This window comes from Solanum lycopersicum, chromosome 9 (genome assembly GCF_036512215.1).
Source record: "Solanum lycopersicum chromosome 9, SLM_r2.1".
In the NCBI taxonomy this organism is placed as follows: Eukaryota; Viridiplantae; Streptophyta; class Magnoliopsida; order Solanales; family Solanaceae; genus Solanum; species Solanum lycopersicum.
The window spans coordinates 6536688-6563652 of NC_090808.1; the positions used below are offsets into that span (position 1 = coordinate 6536688).

At 28.2% G+C, this 26965-nt stretch overlaps 2 protein-coding genes across 2 annotated transcripts; one reads left to right on the top strand and one right to left on the bottom strand.

The window, feature by feature from the left end:
- Positions 1-11806: 11806 nt before the first annotated feature.
- On the top strand, positions 11807-16091 carry LAX1 (auxin transporter-like protein 1). Its single transcript, NM_001246990.2, is given in 8 exon segments — positions 11807-12221; positions 12337-12525; positions 12605-12790; positions 12881-12993; positions 13094-13277; positions 13406-13503; positions 14480-14945; positions 15492-16091. Coding segments are annotated over 7 exon segments (1464 nt in total). The 5' UTR covers positions 11807-12221; positions 12337-12345; the 3' UTR covers positions 15729-16091.
- Positions 16092-21511: 5420 nt separating this feature from the next.
- Positions 21512-24712, bottom strand: LOC101267735 (uncharacterized). Its single transcript, XM_004246795.5, has one exon. The coding sequence runs from the start codon at positions 24346-24348 to the stop codon at positions 23140-23142; it is 1209 nt and encodes a 402-aa protein (XP_004246843.2). The 5' UTR covers positions 24349-24712; the 3' UTR covers positions 21512-23139.
- Between the last annotated feature and the right edge of the window lie 2253 nt (positions 24713-26965).

Below are 26965 nucleotides of genomic sequence, written 5' to 3' on the forward strand. Positions count from 1 at the left end.
AACATATTATATCAACTACTTTCACCTAATACTATGTGCACTCAAATAAATCAATGGTTCAAGCTTAGAATTACCATAACCTTAATAATGAAATATACATATAGTCCTATATGACTATTTATACATTTAAATAGAAGAAAATAACATTTTAAAAATTTCTCGTGTTATTTTCAAATTTCTTAAGTGTAAAAATGAAAGTTTGTTCCAAAAAATACTAAGCTAAAAATGATTTTACAATAATCGTAATATATTCAATATAATCTCACAAGTAAAGTGTGTGTATATGGACCTTCTTTAGTCCCTACCTTGCGAAGGCGGAAAGGCCGAGAAGAATGGTGTACGTCTACACAAACTTTATCCTTACATTGAAAACGAAAAAGGTTCTTTCTAATAGACCCGATTTTTTCAACTCTGGTCTTAATTTCTTCTTTTAATAGAAATTTAAAAAGTTGAAATATATAAAAGGTTTGAAATTATCGCAAGGGTTTTGTCATATTCTTAGGATGCTTCAACAATCAAAGTGTGAGTGTGAGGGATAGGGAATTATTGAAGATATATAATTAGACGTAACCTAACCCATGCAATTTAGTCATAATTATTATAATTATGTATAAGTAGAAGTTGGTAATATTTAAAGACTTAAAAGTGAAATCTTTGACTAATAAATTTCTTACCAACAATATGTTGCCCACTACTCCAAAGATTATTTATTGGGATAGGTGATGGGAGTGATATCTCATATATTGGGGGGAAAATAATTATACATACGATTTTGGAAGAAAAATATTCACATGTTAATGTGCCCAGAGTCAAATACAAGATCAGTGGCAGATTGAGTGTGTTAGCTATGAGTTTACGTCAATAATTTTAGTTAATATTATTATCAATACTAATATATATTACTATGATAAAATAAGTTTTAACGATAGTAAATATATATATTAGTATAGAGGAATAAAAATTTTACTAGTATTAATTAATTATCATTAGATTAGGTGTCAGTATAGGCTTTAGTGGCTCTTTGTTATTTTTGGTAAAATTTTGATATTATTGTTAATTAATTACCTCTATATGTATATTAATTCAAATTATTATTAAAATAATAAACTTCAAAGAATGAGTAATTAAGTGATGCATGTTCAACTTACATAACACTAGCTAGGTCCAATCAACTTTCAACTTACACTTAGGATGTGTTTGGGACCCTAAAGAAAAATATAGTTTTTTTCTAAAAGATAAGTTTTTTTATTTTTTGGTTTAGTAAAAATATATATTATCCTAACCGAATTGGGGCGTAGTATGAGAAAATATTACAATACATAATCCAAAAATAATATAATATGGAAAATATTATAATTTGGAGTTGAGATCGGGATCGGTCCGATTCAAATTATATTCAAGAGTTGATTTAAGGTTGGAGTCGAGTCAGTTTCTGGGTCGAGTCTCAAAATAGGTTAGGATAGAGTCTTTGGTCTGGGTTGGGATTGGATATTGATCCTAACTTGGAACACAACTCCTCACCAGACCCTGACCCTAATTCGGGACTTGAACTGACTCTTGATCCTAATCACAATCCACGACTTGACTCCCAACGTCAACATGAGACTTGAGTTTCGATTTTGACTCGAAACTCGAAACCTAACCCTAACCAAGGACATGACTCGCAATCCAAATCAACACTCGAGACTCAACCTCGACCCAAGACTCGATTCTTAACCCCAACCTGAGAAACAAACATCAATTTGAGGTCGGGTCTGGGTAAGGATCGAGAGTCGTGTTTTGGATCAATGTCGTATCTCAAGTCTGGGTCTTTGGTGAGACTGAAAGAGAATCTATGTATCATTTTTATAAGACAAAAGGTGGAATAAGTAATACATGAATAACTAAACATTACATAAGCTAATATACTCATAAAAAAATACATAGTTTTCCTCGTAACTAATTTTATAATACTGATTATACTTACATAACTTTAATCAACATCAAAACTACCTCTAATTCATATAGAATTTACGGAGCTATTTTAACACCAACCCAAACACTTGAAAAAATAAAATAAAAAAGAGATTATTGAAAACTCTTCCGATTGAGGGCGAAGGCTTTACAGTATATTGTGATGTATCTGACATTGATTTGGCTTGTATATTAGTGGAGCAACGCCGGATTATAGCTTATGCATTCATGTAGCTTAAGGTTCACGAATATAACTACCACAATCATAATCTAGATTTAACGACAAAATTTTTTACATTTAAAATCTGAAGACATTATTTATATGGAGTTCGATGTGAGATCTACGCAAGATAGCAGGAAGGGAGAGTGAAATGTAATTCTCCTAGGTCAGATCCACGTGTCCACTTAAAGGATTAGTAAAAACACAAGTGGTAATTAGTGGGACCCACATGGATGCCAACGATGGAAACATTTTTCCGAATTTTAATCCCTTCGTGGTTTATAAATTCATGCCTTAATCATTGCTTCTCCCACTTACATTACCCCTTAAAAAATCATTTTAATTTCTCAAAAATTGCAAAAACAATAATTGTCATCATTGAAAAAAAAATTGATCAATATTTTAGTTAACAAGGCAAGACAAGAAAATAGCTAATTATGAATACTAATTTCGATATTATTTTATTTTTTTAAAAAAAAATAACTTATTTTAATATTAATTACTTAATTTTGATATCGATTATACCAAACGACCACATTAATATGCTTTGGGCCTAAGTATATTAATTTTTGTAGTTTTTTTTTTGTCGTAAGAAAATTAAAACTTGAATTTATACGATCAATGAAGGAATAGATAAGTCCAAAATGCTTTTTTTGTCGGACCTAATAATAAAAATATAAGAAATATATTCATGATAAGAGTTCCATTAAAAGATCTAATTTTGATGTAATAAAAATATTTCCTTTTTTATTTTATGATTTTTTTTTTTGTAAAAAAAAATAATTGGTGGGTTGAAAATATTTTGGAAGTTTTAAAAAAGTCGACAAAATCCCGTTTGAACGGGGCAAACGTGGGGTTTTTGTATGGAATTTATGTAACATAATATATTTCCATTAAAACAATAAAATGTGACAAAAAGAAAATCCACCATCTCCACCACACTACGGCGGCCGGCCACTCCCCACCACCACCACCATATTTTGCCTATATTGACAACATCATTTAATTATTATATAATATAATAATAATAAAAAGGACACACACATAAATATATAAACAATAATTATCAACTTGCACACCTTAATAAAAGGGTCAAATTAAAATCCCCCACTAGATCCTTTTATTCTTTTTGGCTTCAATGACATTACCAAAATAATAACAATAATAATATGCTAAAGAATGCTACGAGCCACTTTTTTTCGTGATATAAACATTAAACACTATATATTTTATGTATTAACAATGTAAAGAAAGATGTTAGACCATGGTTTATATAGTTCGTATGCTTTTATAATTTTGTATTATTTTATTTAAAAGTATAATTACTAGTTACTCGTAATAAGTATTTCACTCTAGCTTTCCGTTAACTATCATTACTTTTTTTTATTCGTAAAAATATTAATTAGTCTGTAATATACGATTATCTGTCTTGTCAATAAATATATATAATTTAAATTTTAAAAAGATAAAAGTTGAAACCCCACATAAGAAGTTTTATCGTTTAGGACATCATTGTGATCCCCCCCAAAGTTTTAAATAGCAAAAAATCCATTATCATGTACCTTAGTTATTTCTATTTATTTGTGCTTATGTATATATGGTCCGTGGGCATTGCTTTATTAATTTGCAACGTTAAAAAAGTATGTGGAATTTGGGGAAAGGGAAAAGGAAAGGGGAAAAAGAGTGTTGTGGAATATCTTTTAATTTGACTAAAACATTTGTAATTTTTTTTTAACAATCCAAAAAATAAAAATTAAAAAATAGGACGTGTTTTCTCCATGCAAAATTAGGAAATTGTATACTTATTTACTAGAAGAATTAAAGATGTGTGAATTTGAAGTTTGAAAGTGTAGTTGGTTATTGCTTGATCCAAGTTTGTTCATATTAATTAAACTTTGCACCTTCTAGAAAATTTCTATATATTTTCTTAATATTTTTTCATTTTGTATTTTTTACTTACAAAAAAAGGGAGTACTCAATTATTCTAATCTTGTCGATTGCAATCGAGTTATAATATTCATAATTTATACTAAATTGTAGCCCTAGTCTTGGCCTTCATTAATTTATTATTTTATTTATATTGGTTGTTGAGGATGAGCTAGTGGATAGTGAGAGCAAAGAAAATGAATAAAGGAAGACCTTTTACTTAATTTAGAACCTGAAAAACATATAGCAATGATGGAACCAAAATATCAAAATATAAATAAATAAGTTCACGAAGAAATAAAAAAAACATCAATATATAATATATACATGAAAATAATTTGTTTCTATTAAAAATATGTAACGACCTGTGGGTCGTTTTGAGCAGTAGGGTTTATTTTCTGGTAATAACTGTCTGAGTCGACGGATCCCACGACGGACCGTCATGGGCACGACGGACCGTCGAGGTGTCTCGTTCCAAAACACTTAGAATTCTGAAAAATTGGGTACTGAGAACAACTCTTTGAACTTTGCGACGACATGGCAGGACTGACCGTCGTGGGCACGACTGACCGTCACAGGCCCTTTAGTGAAAAGTTAGTCTCTGAACTTTGTGACGGAAGCAGCAGGACGGACCGTCGCAGGCACGACGGCCCGTCACAGACTGCGTAACCCTGACTGGGTCGGATTTCTGTTAAAAATTTTAAGGGGCGTTTTGGACTACTCCTGCTTATAATTATAAAGTTAGTGGTTGAATGTTAATAATTCAATTACTTGGGGGTTAAAGGAGACAACCTTGGATTAATTAGTGGGTTACTTTGGTCATCTTTTATACTTAATTATATGGTAATTAGGGTAAAAGAAAAAGAGTTTGAATAAGGAAAAATCAGAAAAAGAGAAAGAGAGGGAGAACGATCGAGAGAAGAGAGAAACGAAGAGGAAAGCAAAGGTTTTGGGGGATAGCTTGCTCGATCGCGAATTCTTCGGTGGACGTAGGTTATGGTTTATGCTATTTCATAGTAAACTCTTAATAACGAATGATATGTATTGGGTAGTATTGTAAAACCCTTTTATATGCTTAATTGTATGCTTGCATGATGTGATTATATAATTGTGATAAAATAAGCATGATGAGGCTGTTGAATCTTAAACCTTTAAAAACCTCTTTGTTAATGATGATGTCTTGGTATAAAAGAAGGCTTGATGAACTAAAAGAATGAGGTTAGGGGATCGGGTGTCACGTTCCGGCACCAGGATAGTATTAATGGATCGGGTGTCACGTTCCGACACCAGGATAGTATTAATGGATCGGGTGTCACGTTCCGGCACCAGGATAGTATTAATGGATCGGGTGTCACATTTCGACACCAGGATAATATTAATGGATCGGGTGTCACGTTCCGACACCAGGATAGTATTAATGGATCGGGTGTCACGTTCCGGCACCAGGATAGTATTAATGGATCGGGTGTCACATTCCGCACCAGGATAGTAGTAGTGGATCAGGTGTCACGTTCCGACACCAGGATAGTAAAGAGAATGAATCTTGAATCATGTTAATATACTCAAATTAATGAACCTATTTCCCAAATGAGTATTGTATGGAGGCTTGAGTCCTCATGGGTGTACTTGGCGTTATTATCAATGATTCTTGTACTCGTTGCTGCTACCTGTTGAGTATTGTAGTTGATTTTATGATATTATCTGATATATATTGCTTTCTATTTTGAGTTGGCCGATGATATCTACTCAGTACTCGTGTTTTGTACTGACCCCTACTTGTATGTTTTCTCTTTGTTATTTGTGGAGTGCAGCAAACGTACCGTCGTCTTCAACTCAACCGCAACTCTAGCCAGTCTTCATCACGTCACATTTCAGGGTGAGCTATTGTTTCTAGCTTGGACTGGAACTTCTTCTTCACGTCTTGATGCCTTGAAGTTCTGGCATAGATTAGCTGTTTAGTTATTTTAGCTTCTTAGATACTCTTAGATTTAGTAATTTGAGGATAGATGTTCTTGTGATGATGATTTCCAGATTTTGGGGATAATGATAAGTTTTGAGTTTTAGAAGTTATTTATTGGTTATATTATTGAGTTTTAAGTCTTCCGCATTTTATTCTGTTTATTATGTTTGAAAACGTTGGGGTTAGATTAATTGATTTGCTCACATAGGGGGATAAGTGTGGGTGCCACTCACGGCTCGTTTTGGGTCGTGACAATATAATAATTTTCTTAAAGAGACATCTTTAAACACATATCGCTACGCCATTGTGATAGCTTGAAATATTCAATATTTGGATAAAAAATAAATCAAATCAATGAACTAAATCGTTTTTATTTAAATATGGTTTAACTTAGTTTTACATTTTTAAAAATGCATATTGTTTGGTTTGATTTTGTTCAAAAGAAAAACTGATGATTTAATCGAATCGAGCCGATAAAATTATATTCCCATATTTTATAATTATAATACATAATAATTAATTTTTATGAAAATTTTGTTGTTTTTTTTTATAAAAAAAATGGTTGAGGAAGAAGCGGAAAGTAGCAATAAAGAACCGGTGATATCTTTTAGGGAAAATAATGTATAATAAATACTTGGAGTAATTAAAGGTAAACATGACGCAAATTAATTAAGGTAATAATATCTTTTTATCGGGTAGATATAAAATATAATTATTCATAGCTATACATATATATAATTAGAGGTGTTTACGACTAATAAATATATATATATATATATATATATATATATATATATAATTGAAAAATTGAGCTGAATTGATTTTTATTATGGTTAGGTTTGGTTGGATTTTAAATGGATTATTATCGCTTTTTTAATGTTTTGAATGAATTATTTCTTTTATTTTTGTCTATGACTAATAACCATAAGCAAACCAAATAGAACTAAAGATAACAACCAAACAGATAAATATATAATCCCTCAGTTTAAAAAGAATGACTTAGTTTGACTTGAAACAGAGTTTAAGAAAAGAAAGAAGACTTTTTAATCTTGTGTTTCTAAATTAAAGTTCTGTCAAATGTACCAAAATGTCGGTTAATCTTGAGGTTTTAAACATGTCATGTGGAAAGTTAAAATTAAAATGTTGCCAAAAAAGAAAATGAGTCATTTTTTTTAAAAAGACTAAAAAGGAAATAGGATCATTCTTTTTTAAACGAAAGAAGTATTATATTTGGTTTGATTTAATTTTAATAATTTTAAAACCGATTAAATTGACGGATCCAAACCAACTCGTGAACACCCCTACATACAACTATCTAACAGATAAATAAAGTACAATTTATCTCTCTCTAGTCTCTACTCTTTATCCACTCTTGCTCACCTTTTTTTGAGCTCTAACATACCGCTATAAATCGTAATTGATAAATTATAACTATTTTTATCTTAATCTATTTCAAGTCTTTGCTAATTTTGGAAACTCCTCTTCTTTTTTTTTTAAAATTTTAAACATAAAGGGGAAGAAAATAATAATAATAAAAAAAAGGTGAAAATTGTAATGTGGCTAGCGGGTAGGGTCCCTAAAACGCCGATTGAATGGGCCAATTTAACAGCAAAATTAGCCGGCGGTGAAGTGGGGCTAAGAGGCTTTGATGGTTCGCGTGTTCACCTTTTACGGCGTGCAGCAGCCGGCTACTGTGCTTATTTACGCATACTCAATTAACTATGAAACGTAATATACAATTTTATTAGTAGTGTTGGTTTAATTCGTAGTCACAATTCTTGTTGCAAGTGAATATCATCTTTAACATGATGAGTGAACCCGATGTCCTGATCTGATTCGTCAAATTTGCGAGTAAATTTGAATAAATTGAATTGATTTATATTGATAATTTTAATTGTATATATTGTCTTAAATTATTTCTTACATATAAAGTTATTTAAAATTGAACGAAAATTTATAATTTGAAATGTGAAAAAATTAATTAATTTATTGAAAATTTATTATCGAATTATTGATTTTTAATGGTTTGAGATTTATTCTCGATGGATTAATCGATAATCCAATAATAAATTAATTAACTATATTTATAGCGTTTTGGAATATAATGCCCTTTGACTTAAATTGTTTCATACTTTTATTTTTTGTTGTCACAAACTTTAGTTTATTCTACAATGTGTCGGTGTTTGTTTTTTAGTAAAATATAAACTAATGTACATGCAAGATTTATTTGGTATATATACACACTGGTATTATACATAGCACATATAAGAATGTGCATCAGATTTAGGGTTTCGTGTATTAGTTATATTTTCTATATGAAAAATGGTCTGGTATACCACTAAACTTTGTCATTTGGAGTTGATATGCCTATTATTGTGAAAGTAACTCATATAAACTCTTATCGTTATACAAATGATTCACATATACCCCTTCCATTACAAATTAAGCTTACATATACCTTTCATATAAAGGGAGTGAAAAAAAAAGTTTTAAGTTTAGATATTTAACCTTTAACTTAAAAAAAATCATTTAGGGATATATATGATTATTCTAGCAAAGTTAAGGTATAGTTTAATCTTTTTTATTCATAAATTATTTTTTTTGACTTCATTCTTATTCTTATTTATTTTTTATTTTATTTCTTGTAAGAGAAAAATTTAATTTTTTTGATATATCATAATTTAAAACTATTTTCGGCTGATTGTAATTTAATTTTTGTATTTAGAGAATTGAGTCATCTATAATAAATTTTTTACAAGAATATTAGTGAAACATAAATAAATTTTACAAGAATATTAGTGAAATATAAATATTTTTTACTATCAAAATAAAAAAATCAAATTAGTCCTTGAAACAAAAAAAATATGTGTAAGGAGGATTAAGTATATCCATATGAGATTATATTTTGTTTAAAAATTTTATTAAAAAGTTAAACTAAATTAATTTTTTTCACTTCCTTTAGAGAAAGGGATATGTGTGAGTTATTTCTATACCAGTAAAGATACATATGCGTTACTTTCATAATGAGAAATATATCAGATCTAAATGACAAAATTGAGGAGTATATCATAACATTTTCCCTTTTCTATAAAATATAAAAGATATCTATGTTTTGTTATTATTTAGAAATATCACTATAAAATACAGACTACAATTATTTGAAAGTATCTAATAATGTAATTACATTAAATAATTTGCCAAATAAATAAATAAATAATGGGCTTTACAGCTAAGTGCTAAGGCCCACTTTAATTATACTACATTTTCTTCTTAGAGTACAAACGCGCCTTTGTGTGTTGGTCACAATACTCTTATAAATTGTTCTTCTATTTTGAAGTAAAATATTTTTTGTTTATTACATACTTCTTTAATTATTATTTTTTTAAAAAAAACATATATCTTTTTGTTTCAACGTATTTTTAATTTCATTTACATGACATGTTAAAACTACATGATTCAAAAATATCTTGATGTATGCTACGTACATTTAGTTAAGATCATAAAATTATGTGGTAAGTCAAAATCAGACAAATAAATTAAAACGAACGGAGTACTTATCAACTATAAGTACAAAAATATTGCTAGAAGTTTACAAATTGATGTATTTAAGAAATATTTTCTCCCACAACTTTATGCTATAAGAATGGAAAAAGTATAAACCATTATTTCTGGTGTCCTTCTTAGTGTTGTTCCACACTAATATTGTGACCCTTAAATATAACGTATGTAGAATGAAGGTATAAACATGTGACACCAAAAAGTTATTATATATTGAATTGGAAATTAATGTATGATGAATTTCCTCTTCAAGTTTATTTGAATGACAATTAATTAAACATAAAAAAAAATTAGTTGAAATGACATTTTAAACATGAGTTCATATTTAAATCACCTATCGGACGTCCGCATATCTTAGTTATTTTTTACTTCATACTAACTTTTAAAGTTGAATCAAATCGAAATATATTTAGCAACTAAATATTAGACTTAATTTCTTTTAATGCAATCAACTTGTGATTTTAATAAATCATTTTTTTTTTGAAATATACATGCTTATTTTTCAAGTTTTAGTCAAAGTGTTAAGTGTTTGAACATGGATTTAAGTACCGTTATTATTATTTTATTAATATATAGAGAATTAAAAAAAAGAATGCAGATCTTGTAGGTGACGTTTATATATTGAAGTAAATTTTTTTTAAAAAAAAATTCTTTAATTTTGGAATCTTCTTTGTATTAAAAATAAATAAATAGCATATCACATGCACAAGGGAAAATGACAGTCAAACATAGAATGATAATTGCTTCTACGATAAACTTTATTTTTACCAAACACCCATAAAACAAGCAATAGAGACGTAAGCCTAATTATTACTATCATTAGATGTAAATAACACTCTTAAATAAATTTTCCTCTCATATTTTTTTATTTTTTAAAATGAAAAGAAATTTTGATGAGTAAACTTTAATAGGTTTTGATGGTAGAAATATAATATTGTTACACTATTAAATCACTAAGAAAATAACAATACCTCATTATCTAATCTTATGTAATAAGTCAAATTAGTAACATTAAAAAAAGAGATTTTATATTATATATAATTTGATATTAATAATTATCATATTTGTATGCTAAGTTAAATTTTTATTTTTTATTCACCACCTCGTATTTACAATTAATATTGAGCATGATTATTTTCCGTTTGCCCAACTTAAGACCAATTAAAGAATGCCATTTTAGATGGAGAATTTTAAAAGATCCAAATCTAAAATTTCTAATTAAAAGTATTCTATTATAAACATCTAAGTTGATTGATTTTGAATGAAAAATAGAATTGTTTTAACTCTCATTTTATTGGAATTAAAATTTAGAAAATTTAAAATCGCATTTTTACTTTTTTTTTTATTATATAAAATATTATAATTTTATACATAAAAGTAATTCTTTCCTTAAAAAAACTATTTTGACCAACTTTTAGGCATTACAATCTAGTCAAATAAATATTTGAAAGTATATTTAACTTATTTTTATCATTTCAACTTAACACTAAATATTTTCTTTTTCCAAATTTATATAATTTATTTTTCATTTTAGTCTGTCTCAAATGTCCCAGTACATATGCTTAATTTATTTTCCTTTTTACTTCGTCTCAAATGTCCAAATTTTATATATTTACCTTATTTTCCTTTTTAGTCCGTCTCAAATGTTTTAATTTATACAACTTATTTTTCTTTTTAGTCGTTCTCAAATGTCTCAATTTATATAATTTATTTTCCTTTTTAGTCCATCTCAAATATCCCAATTTATATAAACTTATTTTTTCATTTAGTCTATCTCCAAAAAAAACAACAACTTATTTTTATATTAATTAACAATTTAACTATAAAATATTCACTTTACCTTTACGAAATATTTTATAATCATACAATTTTCTATCGTTTATTTTAAACCATATTTTTTTTTAAAAAAAAATCTTAATATATCACATAAAATTAAAAATATTCTAAATTAAAACACTTACAATAAATAAATCCAAACAAATCGAGTCATTGTCACCATAAACATTCATGTCTCTTTTCCTTTCCTACCAAAAACAAAGACCCTTAATTGAGAGTAAGAATCATGAGTGGATTACAGTGATGAAAAAAAACATATAAAAGGAAAAAAAAATAATTCAAAACTCAATAAAAAATAAAAATAAATAAAATGGTACATGCAATTAATATATATACATACTACCTCTGCCAACCAGTGAGCTTAGCTTAGATTAGCTTCTACCACTATTCCTTCCCTTTCTGCAACCAAAAAGCTCTGTTCTTTTTTCCCTTCTTTTAAGGCCTTATTCGCCGCCTCTCTCATACTTATCATACAAATTTCAAAACTGAAGAGCATTTAAGTGAATTGATTCTGCTTTTTTTTTTTTAATCATATTTTCAATTTACTATTCTGAGCTTGCATTTATTCACTCAAGAAAAAAAAAATTGAAGTTGCTTCTTCTACTTCTCTGCTTTTTCAACTTTTTTTTTTTTTTACTATAAAATGAATTGGGGCGGTTGCTGTTAAGTTAACAAAAGGAATATTAAGTTCAATTAGTATTCTACTTCTTCGTCATTTTTTTTTACAGAGATCTGGTTTTCAATAAAAAGATATTTTAGTATTACAAGGTAAGATATAGAACTTTTTTTTCTTTTTTGGATCTGAAGAATTGTGGAACAAGGAGAATTGTGCAGTCCTCTGTTTTTTTTTTCTCTCATTTTGTGTTTCTTTTGAGATCTGTAGAAATTGATAATGTTGGGTCAGAAGCAAGCAGAGGAAGCGATTGTTCCAAATTTCAGTGATAATGATGGAAACTGCAGCAAAGAAGAAGTTGAAAAATTAGACGACGATCAATCACTTTTTAATGTCAAGAGTTTTCTCTGGCATGGAGGCTCTGCTTGGGATGCTTGGTTCAGTTGTGCTTCAAATCAAGTATAATAAATTAACTATTTTACGATATATATTGAAGAAAAATATGATTGATAATTTGTTGTTAATTTTTTTTGAACAGGTAGCGCAAGTGTTGTTGACATTACCATACTCTTTTTCTCAACTTGGTATGGTATCAGGAATAGTACTACAAGTGTTCTATGGTCTTATTGGTAGTTGGACTGCATACCTCATCAGTGTTCTCTATATTGAATATAGAAGCAGAAAGGAAAAAGAAGGTGCTAGCTTCAAAAATCATGTCATTCAGGTTCGTATAATTTTTAAAAATAAAACAATAGACTCAATATATAATCGAATTGTTGAATCGAGAGCTTACGAGTTTTCATTTTAATGGCAGTGGTTTGAAGTGCTTGATGGATTACTGGGACCATACTGGAAAGCAGCAGGCCTTGCCTTCAACTGTACTTTTCTTCTGTTTGGATCTGTCATACAACTAATTGCTTGTGCAAGGTAATATAATTTTACATGATTTGAAGGAGAAAAAAAACTACTAGTAGCATATAATACTGATCTTGATATTTTCTTCTCTTTTTGGATTTGTTTGTAACAGTAACATATATTACATCAATGATCATTTGGATAAGAGGACATGGACTTATATATTTGGAGCTTGTTGTGCAACAACTGTTTTCATTCCTTCTTTCCACAACTATAGGATTTGGTCATTTTTAGGCCTTGGAATGACTACTTACACAGCGTGGTATTTAACTGTAGCGGCTCTGGTTCATGGTCAGGTATATAAAAGATAACTACATGTAACTAACGGTTATATTAAAAAAAAAAAGATATAATTGTAGAAATAAAATTTTTTGAATTTTTTTATTTGGTGAAAAGTGAATTTTTATTGTATTATTGTGTGTAGGTTGAAAATGTTCAACACACTGCTCCATCAAAGCTAGTGTTGTATTTTACTGGTGCAACCAATATTCTTTACACTTTTGGTGGACATGCTGTTACAGTGTAAGTTTTTTTTTTTTTTTTTGTAATTTACTTATATTTAGAATAATATTATGTAATCATTTTTATCCAAAATATATTTTACTTCTTTTTTATTTGCTAGTATTTGTTTCTACACGGTTTCTCTTTGCAGCTTTTGCCTCCTATCTCGATTTTCGTAAAAACCGACAAAATAATGAAAAAAATAACTTTTTCTTTTTATTTTGTAAGCTAGGAAAACAACATTTTGCTTCACATGAAAAAACAACAAAAATAGTGAAAATGGACCTCCATTTCTATAGTACAATTTTTTTCTCACGTTTTGTTTCCACTTCTTTTTATAAAATAAATAAAATTATTTTTCCTTCAATCGCTCGTTTATCGATAACAGTCTTTTTATCGCTCAAGATATAATAAGGTCTAACACTTATTAAATCCCCAAATTACTCTCGAGTATATTGTTATTTAGTTTTGTTTCCACTTTTTTTTTTTTTTAAAAAAAATTGATTTCTCACTTTAATTTCTACTTAAAAATATAGTTTGGTTAATTTTTTTTTTCAAATTATTGACTATGATTTTATCCTCGTATCTTTGACATGTTCTTGGTACATGGGAACTAGCTAAGCCAATGATTTATTTAGTCAATTAAATGAGTCCCATTAAGAATTATTCATTTCATTAAAAACATTTAAAGCTTAGAATTTTATATATTTAAAGAATCCAATGCCCCATAATGTCAAAAAGTACTACTTTACTATATCTCTTTGATAATTATAGCATATGATTAGATTCCATATTCTTATTTTATTTTAGTGACTTTTAACTATCCATCCATACGTATTCATTTAATTATGTACATATAATTGTTCATATGTGGTGATTATAACAGTAAGACAAATAAATTGAAGCAGAAGAGCAATTCATATTCGATTACATATATGTTAGTTAATTTTTTCGTATATTTACCCTGTTTTTGTTTTTTGGTTTAAATGAATTTCAGGGAAATTATGCATGCAATGTGGAAACCACAAAAGTTCAAGTACATTTACTTAATAGCTACATTGTATGTTTTCACTCTAACACTACCATCAGCTTCAGCAGTTTACTGGGCGTTTGGAGATCAACTTTTAAACCATAGTAACGCGTTCTCACTTCTACCAAAAAACGGGTGGCGTGATGCTGCTGTGATCTTGATGTTGATTCATCAGTTCATCACGTTTGGATTCGCGTGTACACCGTTATACTTTGTTTGGGAGAAAGTTATTGGGATGCATGATACAAGAAGTATATGTTTGAGGGCATTAGCTAGATTACCTGTTGTTATACCAATATGGTTCTTAGCTATTATTTTCCCATTTTTTGGTCCTATTAACTCTGCAGTTGGGGCTCTTTTGGTTAGTTTCACTGTCTACATCATACCAGCTCTTGCCCATATGCTTACTTATCGAAAATCATCCGCTCGTCAGGTACACATTTATTTCTCTACCTCCCAATCGTACTATGTCTGTATTACGAGGATTCATCATAAAATTATGTTCTTACAAGTTAAAATGAAGTAGTAACAATTGTCTCAAAGGAAGTACTTTTATGTGACTTAAGTCTTTAGATTGACCTAAAAATTCAAGGGGTTATTGTTTTAGGGCTTGTGAGATAGATATACTTCCTATATTATCGAGCGTAAATAATTTTTACACTATCAGAGTACGTGACTTGTGGGGGTGGGACGCAAAGGTACAACAAAGGCATTAATGGAATGGATTTGGAAATATATGATATAGGTGGAAAGTCTATTTCATTTAGTTATAAGCTACAGTCTCTCTGTTAGTATTATGTCTGAAATGAGCTGGCTAACTAGTTGACTGACAACCATATGCCCCTCTTGAGTTTGACATATTTACTATACACACCCTTTAATTTAACATATTGGTCCCTACTTAAAACTATATGTTATATTTGTTGTGTTCATAAAAAAAAAACTTTGTAATATTATTTGTTTCATCTAAATAATGCAGAATGCAGCAGAGAAACCACCATTTTTCATGCCAAGTTGGACTGCTATGTATGTTATCAACACCTTCATTGTGGTTTGGGTGTTCGTCGTTGGATTTGGATTCGGAGGTTGGGCTAGCATGACCAATTTCGTTAAACAAGTTGATACATTTGGCCTTTTCGCGAAATGTTATCAATGCAAACCTTCACTTCCACCAGCAGCAAGTATACCACCACATACCGCGCCTATCCATCACTAAGAAGTTGACCTCGACGCCAAAGGGATGTCAGAACAGAGTCAAAAATATCCTTAGACTATATCTTGTGTATTATATACATGGGGTTGTTGCAATACTTCCCTTACATGTGGTGTGTGTCAAAATTTTCATTTTCTTTTTAAGTTTTAAATTTTTTCTTCTTCTTACAGCAATATTTTATTAGATATAATAGTGTGTTAAATTGTGATGAATCCTTTTGCTATCAAAAGCATAGGATAATTAAATCAAGATGTGTTAGTTTATTGAAGTAATTTTTTTTTCTTCCCCACTTTTGGTGGAGTAGTAAATGATTGTTGTTATAAAATAGGATTTTATATAGTTGTTGCCTTGTTGGTATTGTTGAAACTTTTTGCCCTTACAGTCTCATTATTACTAGTCATGTTTCTGGATTATATAATTAATTAATAATCTCCATGGGGCATGATCCAATACAAGTATTTTTGTATTTTTTTAACCCCAAAAAAATTGTATTATACAAATAATTTAATTAATGGCCCAAAACAATTCAACACTTCAATATGATCAAGGGGTCAAAGTTTAATTTCAATTAAAATTCACCAGAGCTTGTCTTAATTAAGTTTTTGCTAGCAAATTTTACTATTTCTAGTTTTGGATCTTTTAAATCATTTTTGAAGGAAATTAGGGCTCATTTTTTAAAAACTCTCCAAATAGATAGTGATGACATTTTCCTCGAGCTCTAACTCCTAAGAAACATGTAAAAGCATTTAGTATTTTCGCTTCCTATAAACCCCTTTTTTCTACTTAATCTAAGGTATCTTGTTAGATCTGAAATAACTTGAAACGTTCTATCTTAATCGCTACTCTCTGTTCTCTCCTTTTCTCAAGGTGTCCGATTCCTATAGTCACATAAATGTTACTTACCATCCATGTCTATATGATAACAATAATTATACTAACGATTTAAGTTGCACTATATATTGATAGTGATATATATATATATTTTTAACATGTCATAACAAATCAAATTTTATTTTTCACTTTATTATAATAAAAATGTGCTTATAATTATGTTATAAATGATCTAATTATATAAATATTATTCATATCAATAATAATTGGTTTAGGATGTGATCTTTTTGAGTTGATATTCTTCTTTATTATAGGAGTGGGTGTTGGACCCAAAGTTTTTTCCCTCTCACATGGAATGCACGTTTGCTTGTTAAAACCTTGTCATGTGCCACTCTTTCCTCCTACATATTCTCTCACATGCCTTATCAAAATCTTGAACATGCAATGAACCTCTCACTTTAAAGTCTCTTCTTAATATTTTCTATTATTTTATTTCTTTACCGTAACAGATATTACTTGTCTACTATTGATTTGATATAAAGAAGCAGTAAATAATAAGGATAACGTTATCAAATTACTTTTATTAACTATAAGTCAACTAGACGCATGATGATAAGTTATTTACTAATTTTATCAACTTGACAAATACTGAATATTTCAAAATAGTACGGTGGACGAGTATGGGTGAACTGAGTAAGTAATTAGATTTGAGGATCCTTTGACTCAATATGATGTTGTACTTTTTAATTAAATAATATTGCGTAATATCCGGATTAAGGTGTTGTTATGCTGTTTCTTTTAGAATAATTAAATCTAAAACTTTTTCTTTGTTTGTGATATTTAATGGATTATATGTTAATTTATAGGTCAATTTTTAGAAAAGTTTTAGAGCATATAGGTAAGTGAGAAAAACAGAAAAAATAAAATAAAAGTGGTTTAGTGTAATTGGGTAGCCGAATTTGGTATTCCACTTTTGGAAATGGATGAATAAAGTGCATATGTCATTTCAAAAGAGAAAATAGTTTGAATTGACAAAATTAAATTCAATAAGTTCAATCCATTTATATTTAAATGGATTATGAATCTAGTCATTTATTAATTTAAGTCATTTTATAATTTAAAATTGATCCAAGAAAAATTTATTAAAATATTTTTTAAAAAGTATTTTTTTATATGATATATTATACAAATGAACAAAAAAATATAATTTTATTACATATTAAAAAGAACAAATAAAATAATTAAAATTTAGTAAGAATTGAACTGGTTGGGCTATAATCAGCGTAGGTAATTTTTGAAAAGGTCTATAATGTGTTCATTTACTAACACCGTCCAAATTCAATTCAACTTGTCCATTTGACACCTCTAATCCTTGGATCAAAAGTGAAGATGGCATATATGTGTCGTTTTGTTATTAAGGATGTATTTGGTAAAAAAAATTATAATTCTGATTAAATAAGTGAATTACTTATATATTTTTTATTGTTTAGTAACCATACAAATAAATATTATTCTTTGAACTTAAAGGGTGTATTTGGTAAGAAATAATTATATTTCTGATTAAATAAGTGAATTATTTATTTATTTTTTATTGTTTGGTAAGCATACAAATAAATATTATTTTTAAAACTTTTATATGTAATATAACGAAATATTACGTAAATAGTATAGAGTGGAAGTAGGGTTCGGAGATGGCAGGAGCCGGGAGGTGGGGGTTGGGGACGTTGAGTGGCCAACGAGGAGATATTGAATTAGAAATATCGCTTGAGCGATTCGTTTTTGTATTTCTATTTGAATTTTTTTTTTCTATTGTAAGAAACCTTTTTTGCATCCGAAAACATTTTGATAACCTTACATTCTCTTTAATTCCCTTATTAAAATTATTGACCTGTCACTATATGTAAATGTACTTGCAGTTGCAATAGTGTGGTCACATTCACTATATGTTCAGCTCACATCTCTCTCTATTAAAAAAAATAATTCTATATATAGAGTTGACAATTTTTTTGTTAGAAAGGTAATTATATTTTTTGCTTATCTACACTTACTTATTATACTTGATGAATTTGGTCACAATACTTCAGATTTAATGTGTGCATTAATTTTAGAACATCAAAGTATCTCATAGCTAACGATGAATATATTCAATTCACTATCATAATTGGATTAAAAATATTTTTTTACTTTTCGAAAAGTATTTTAATGACGAACAATTAAACTTCTCTTCTATAAAAGTCTAATCATAATATTATGGATGTTAGTTTCTTAAATTTCACGGCTTTCCTTTTCTTTCGATCAACCACTCTTTTAATTTCTAAAATATACATAATCTTCCTTGTCGAAAGATAATTCTTGTCTTTGGTGGCTTGGTGCATTACAGTAACGATCTTATAATTTCACAAGAAATATCTGAAATGCTGATGTATATATTATTTTACTCTTACCTTATAAAAACAGATAAATTGTCATAAGATAGATTCCCGACTCAAAGACGCTCAGAGCATTTGACTTGGTAATTTTCATAATGTGAATTCTTGTGAAACAAAATAAAACAAGTAAATCTTGGGTCATGGGATTAGAGATCAAATCAATAAATATAATGTGAAAAAAAAATGTTAAATTGAAGAATACGCATGAGCATGTGGAAACACATTGGTAAGATTTAAATCTTGTCTCCACAAGTGTGGACTTTTGATTCATTCAAAACTTAGCAAAAGTAGTTTGTGTTTGTGAATATTATCATGCTAATCATGACTTAAGATTTGTTTATTAACGGCTTTAAGTACAAGATAATCTTCCTCGGTTAAAATCAAATATTTAATTTATAACATTATACTATTAATTGTGTGAACAAATCTAAGATGTAAAACTTAAATTGTGTTCCTAGCTAGTGGACTTTCTTTTATTAAATTTATTTCTTTTATGGAGTAAGTCAAACGTATTGTTTAATTTGAGTAAAAGAATATAATAAAAATCTATTAAGTTTTATAGACGTGTAGTCTAAGTTTTATAATTTTTTATAAGTTTAATTATTTCAATATCATACGTACAACATATATCTGAAATTCGAATTTTTGATATATTAAAAAGACTTTATTATTTAAAATTGGATCTAACGACTCTAAGCTTCGGAACAATTTCAAATCTTAGATATTTTTGTTGAAAGTTTGCTTGACAATAACTTTAGACACGCTAAACAGAAAGGGCAGGTGTAGTGCAATCGTTTAGGGGTTCACCAAATTAGTATTTTTTTTTTCTTAGTAAAATTTATACTAATATTTAGCTCAGAATCCATTCCATTGGTCCAGATAATTTTACATTAATTTGAAATTATTATAAGAACATAAAATTTAAAAGTTCTGAATTTGCTTTTAACTAGTAGAGGAGGAGGTTAATTGTACATTAATTTGAGATTATTGTAAATACATAAAATCCAAAAATCCTCAATTTACCTATATCTTTATCGCTACTACAAGTTAAAAATAAATTTTAATAAAAAACATGTTAGAACTTAAATAGTAAAATGAAAATTGGATACCCCGTTAATTTTTTTCATTTTGTAGCATAATAATTCTTGCCAAAAGTGACAACGTTAAGATTTTAAGTCATTAAAATACGTATTACTAAAATATGTATCACCTAAATTGAGACGAAAAAAAATCATTTCACCAAAGTACAGTGACCAATTGGTGTCAAACTTGACTTCCATCAAATAGGCCCATTGAGTAAAGGTCATGGGCTATACTGAAAGTTTAAGAATTGAAGAGGTTCTTAAGGGTTTAGTAAGGCCCAAAAAGATAAAATATTAGATTTGGGCTGGCAGAAGTAACTATATTGGGCTTCTATATGGGGCCATCTGGGCTGGCTCCCTTCATTGAAGGCCTTTATGAAAAAGCCCAACACTCTTTGGTAGGGGTGATAAAAATGAGCCCAAACACAGGTAACCCGCCCAGATTTTAAGGGTTGCGCTCAAGATAATTTTCATTGGGTTCAAGCTCAACCTATTCAAGCTTAATTTATTTGAAAAGAATTCTCAATTGAGCCTAATTCAATCTTCAATTTTAACCCTTTTTAATTTTTTTTATTAAGACATGTGAAGGTATGGATGTATTATTATCTATTTTGACATCTTTTAGGATTTACTAATTCATTTTTACTTTTTTAACAAAAATTCTTGAGCAGAAATTTAAATTGTGATTATAAAAGTTAAAAATCAATATATTAAATTATTGAGATTAATCGGGTCAAATTGGACGGGTCAAGATGCAATCCATTTTTTAGCCCATTTGAGCCAAAGTAAGTTTGGGGGGTTAAGACCCAACCCGATTTCTATTCACCCATTTTAATATTTCTAATTTCAACCCAACCCGCCCATTTGACACCCCTATTCTTAAGCTGTCTAGTTTATCGATTTCAACGCAATTCTCTATTATATACTCAGACTTGGCCTAATTGGTACATAACTTGTAATTTTAACCTTGTTTAAGTGGAGAAAATTGTTTGAGCTATTTATAAAAAGATGTGAAAGGAAAAACTTATTCGTACCGGGTGTTTACATCAAGTAAATGCAAAAAATATTATTACGATATTTAAAGAAGTAAAATGAACTATAAATTTGAACACATGGCATGCATGTATTGACTTGGTGTAAACACCATGTGCAGATAAGTTTTACCCGTTTTGAAGCTCAAGTATTAACATTTGAGCTATCACACAATATGAATTATTTTGAGTGAATAAAATATCAGAAGAATCAATTATTAGGTAAAGATGGAAAGACCTATTTTATGTAACAATAGATTTGGTGTAATCATGTTTAGCTTTTTTTTTATTCTATCTTTATTATTATTTGATAATTCTATTCTATTCTTTACCTTATTTTTTTTATAGTAATTCTACCCCGTATGCTACTTTTTTTTATATAGGTTTATCATTTAAATTATAAATATATGACATTATATAATAACGAAGAACGATACAATCTATTCAAATACTATATTCTTTAAAATAATACAATACCAAATGATATAACACAAGATAAATATGAAACAATAACCATCTAACTCCTTAACTATTATAATGATTTCTTATGCACGTCTTGATCATGATGATTTAAACAAGTATGAGGATGAGGACATGTACACCCATGTATATTAAAAAACATTATAAAGGACAAACAAATATAATCAACTAATTAATAAGCTAAACATTGATTAAGTCAATGAATCTTGTCATTAACTACTTCCCAAATTGATTTTAAAATTCCTCAAAAAAATAAAAGAAACAACTTGATCTACAAATTTGCCCCAACTGCCGGCTTTTGAATCATTTTATAACTTTGAAAAATTCCAAACTTTTTTTTGGTTCCTCCCTTTTTCCCTTATTATTCTACTTTTCCTAAATTAAAAAAAAAAAGACTACACTTCAATTATAGATATATTCAAGTAAAATTTATATGTTTTAGCTACCAAAATTCCTATCTTATAATACAAAGACATCATGTCATCTGAAATTATTGAAATTAATGAAGAAGAAGATGTAGATTCTTTATGGGAAATGGATAAAGAAGCTCAAAGATATAATATTAAAAGAATCATTGAGTACCAAAAATCTCTAATATTTTCTTCTTCAACTTCTTCAACAAGTACTACATCTTTATCATCAATTTCTACTTCCTCTACTCCAAGTTCAAGTAATTCATCTAATTCATTCTCCAAGAGAAGTAATTTATTAAATTTGATGAAAGAAGGGAGCACATCATTAAGGAGATTATTTGATATGGAACATACTAGTTTATCATCACATTTTCAAGATTATAGTGGATCACCTATTATTAAACCACATCTTTTGTGGGGCAGTGATTCTGATCCTGATCATGATCCTGATCCTTGGAGTTCGATACAAAATCATCAACAACAAAAAGATGCAAAAGGGAGTTTCATGACAAAACAAGAAATTGTTGGCATCAAGAAAAAGCAAAGATTTGGTAAGCATAAATTGAAAAGAAAAAAGTCATTTAGAAAGTTGCCTAGGTTTAGATTTAATTTATGGAGATGGGGTGGATTTAGATTAAGAAGATTGAGGTTTCTTTTTTGTGGTCGTGTTAAATGTTGACAATTTTATTTTTGTATAGATAGAAATATAGATGATAAACAATTTTTAGTAGACACAAATTTGATTTTTCATCCATCCTTTATGTTATAATTAATTACCAATAAATTCATTGTACTTTTGAAATTATATACTCAAATTGTAAAAGTTATTGAATGCTTATTAAATTTTTTATTCATTATATATATATATATATATCATGTTTTTTGTAAAATATATTAAATTCAATTTAACATGTTTAATCATGACATCTGCCTTTAATCTTTACGAAAGAAAACGAAATGATGACAAGAATGAAGAAAACAAAGAAAATGAATGAGAAAAACATCTAGACTTGTTGTAGTTTGACCTTGTTCAACCAAAATCAAGAACTTGTTTTAAAAGTATTAAAAAGTACTTAAATTAGGTACATTCATTCCCTCTATATTAACTTATCTAGGAAATCAAAATTCATAAGTGATTAACAACTTAATTAAATGTCACTACATACCACACAATGAGTAGATATCAATCTATGTATGATGCTTCCTTGTTCAATTTTCATACTTTTACTTTGTCTATTCCACAAGTGAATACCATAAGTCTTCTCATTTAGCTCAAGCACTTTAGCCTCTATCCATCTTGAATCATTTTTAGCATTAAAAAATCCTTTAATTCTATTCCAATTCATTGGATAAAAAGCTCTTGGTGGCAACACACTTAAGTTGTAATCTTTTACCTTTTCTACAACTCTTGAAACCAAATATGGTCCATTATATCCCCATCTATTTCCATCAAAATTCAAAGCAAATTCCTCCATGAATTTGTAAACAAGTGGATGACTTTTATCAAAAATCAATAGTGCATTATTCAATCTTGTCCAATTCCCATTTCTATCCACACTTTGTGCACCAATTGAGTTCCTCAATCTTGAAATATCCTTCAAGATTATGAAATCAGTGTCTAGATAAACACCACCATACTTGTACAAAATGGCTAGTCTAATCAAATTAGACAAATTTTGTGCTAAAGGAATTTTACCAGGGTCCTTTTTCCCATTCTTGAGATCAATAAACCATGACTTAGATGGTGTATTTTCAAACAAAAAATACAAATCAGGAGTGACAACAAGAATATTATAGCCCAACTCAACTATAGGTTTAAATATCATAGTTCCACTTGGTGAGTCTAAAGTATGTGACAAAATTATCAAACACCCTTTAGGATGTGCTTTAAATAAACTCTCTAGAGTAAAAAATTCTCTTTTACCAAAAGATTTTGTAGGGGAAATCCATGTCATAAAGAATTGAACACTACAATAATGACTTGTAAAATATTCATTCACTCTATCATTGAATTTTCTTGAGATATTTGTTGACTTTAATATCTCAAAATATGCCAAGTTTTTCTTAAACCAAGAAATTCTTTCTTCTTGTGATAGATTATAAGGAGGTACCAAATGTGCATGATCTTCTTCTTCCTTCAAATAAACTTCATTACTAGGCTCTTCCTTAGTCGAAAACAACGGTCGATTAGCTAAAGGTGGTTTCAATGGTTGCAAGGAATTGACATTGATTTGAAAGACAATTGATTTGGATGAAATGTTAGCTATGAGAGAATCATAGAGGATTATAAGGGAAATGATCAAAGCAAAATAGAAAAAAAAGAAAAGTTTAAACTTTGTATAGTAATTAAACATCATTTGACATTAAAAATAACACTTCTTAGTGTATCATAGAAAGTTATGGATTGTGAAAGAACTACAACAATTAGGCCTAATATATATGAATGATGAATAATGGTCTTTTGCATGAAAATAAAATTGGTGAAGAAGCATTTTGAATGTTTTAACGTGTTGAAATGTGAACAATTCCTAGTTAAGTATATATTTACCAAAATTCTACAAAGCTTAAGTGAATAAATTGATATTGTTTGGCTTCCTAAAAGTAAAAATGTTGTATATTTTATTTCATAAAGGACTAAGGAATCTGACAAAGTAATCTAACAGAAAATGAGGTTTCTTGGACACTTATATATTGAACAGAAAATAAAAATGGTCTTTTCAGAATATCTACGTTTAAAAAAGAAGATCTCTTATTCACAGTGTAAATTTGTCATAGTATTATTATATATTGCTATAAATAATAATAAACAAAAAAAATATCACCAAATATTATAACTATTTATCAAAAGTAATTTTCCCATAAAAATTATGTAGGGTGCCTAAGAATTATCAAGTGCAAGCATGCCATTACATTACAATAAGACAAACAGCAAGGATATTTTAACAAAATATTATAATTATTTATTAAAAGTAATTTTTCCATAAAAATTATGTAGGGTGCCTAAGAATTATTAAGTGTAAGCATGCCATTACATTACAATAAGACAAACAGCAAGGATATTTTAACAGATATTAAATATTTTTATATTTAGAAATTATATATATATATATATATATATATATATATATATTTTATTATTATTATTTTTTTATTTTTTTTCTCCGAGATAGTAATAAGATTTGCATACAATTTACTTTTTCTAGACCCTACTTTATGATATTTCACGGATATGTTATTGTTGATTATTCTTTTCTATTTATTTTAGGTGATTCAAGTGATTGAGAAAAAAAAGATATTGTAGTAAATCCATAATTGAATGAAACTTGTATATAACTTGTAGCTTTAAGAATTTTAAAAATAATTGAGTTAATTAAGGGTCTCTCTTTTGCATTGTCAAAGGAATTATTAGGAAAATATAAGAAAAATAAAGTTTTTTGTTTTTTTAATTCTTTTAGTCCTTTTTGGGAAAATATATGTCTTTGATATCTTTTGCAGCTTTCGAAAGAATGCTCAATATTCATAAATTTTCCCAAATTCAGGTATACCGTTATTTTTAGAATCAAACTCATAAATTTTAAATTTCTAATTAGTTCGACTATTCTATATATAGTATAGTAGATATATATTCTAGAATCAAATTCATGAACTTGTAAATTTTAAATTTGTATAAATATCAATTTTTTTATATTTTAATATCCACAAATCCAACTCAAGAAATTTAATTTAAAAACAAATAAATTAAAAATGATATATCCAAAAACAGGTCCACTTGTAGGACCATAATGTGACCCAAATACAATACATCGCGAGTAAATACTCTATAAAATATGTGGAGGATCAAAAATTAGGGCCCCTTTTATTTAGAAATAAAATAAAATAGTGGTAAGAACATAAGTTGTGCGTTACCTTTAATTATTTAATTTAAACTCCCAAGAACAAGAAAATTACAGAAAAACATTTTTATTATTATTTACTTTTTTAGTTCAATATTCATATTAAAACTCGATAAATTTGAATTCACCTTCTATCAACATTCACAGTTAATTGTATCCCATCCTTTTGATGATTTCACTACTATAAATCACTACTCACTTGGATTCTAATTAACGTTAAAAGATTCAAGTCGTGGGCAACGAAGTCACCTGATACTTAATCCGTGGCCATTTCACCCACTGGACCCCACACTCTCGATTTCAATTAATGTGACACAAAATTTTTAAATCCAACAAAGGTTTCTTAATATTTTTTTTAAAAAATAATTTAAATTATTAATTATTATAGTTTATATTTTTCTTTTGTCTCGATCATGTGATATAGTTTGATCATATACAAAATTTAAGGTTTTTTTTTTAAATTTGTGGTTTCAATTAAGTTATGATATTCGTGAGTTGTGTAACTATAAATAAATATTTTGAAATTAAAAATTATTACTAAATATATAAATATGTTGTTTTCTTAAACAGACTAAAAGAAAAGCTCTATAAATTTCTTCATTTAGGTCTCCATTTAGAAAAACAGTTTTTACATTCATTTGATGAATTTGCAAATAAAAAATTGCAGCCATAGCAACTAAAAGTCTAATTGATGTAATTTTTGTTACCGGAGAAAAAGTATTAAAAAATTCTAGGCCTTCTAGTTGTTTAAAACCTTTTGCAACTAGCCTAGCCTTGAATTTACCAATAGAACCATCCGGTTTCAACTTTCTTCTTAAGACCCATTTGCAACCAATTGTTTTACAATCCGGTGGTAAATCAACTAACTTCCAAGTTTTATTAGAAATTAGAGATTCCATTTCATCATTTATAGTCTCTTTCCAAAAAATAGAATCATGTGAAGATAATGCTTCATTAAAAGTTAGAGGGTCATTTTCAATATTAAACACATAAAAATCAGGACCAAAATCTTTTTCTACTCTAGCTCTTTTACTTTTTCTTAACTCAAAATCATCAACTTCTTTATTTTTCAAAGTTGAAG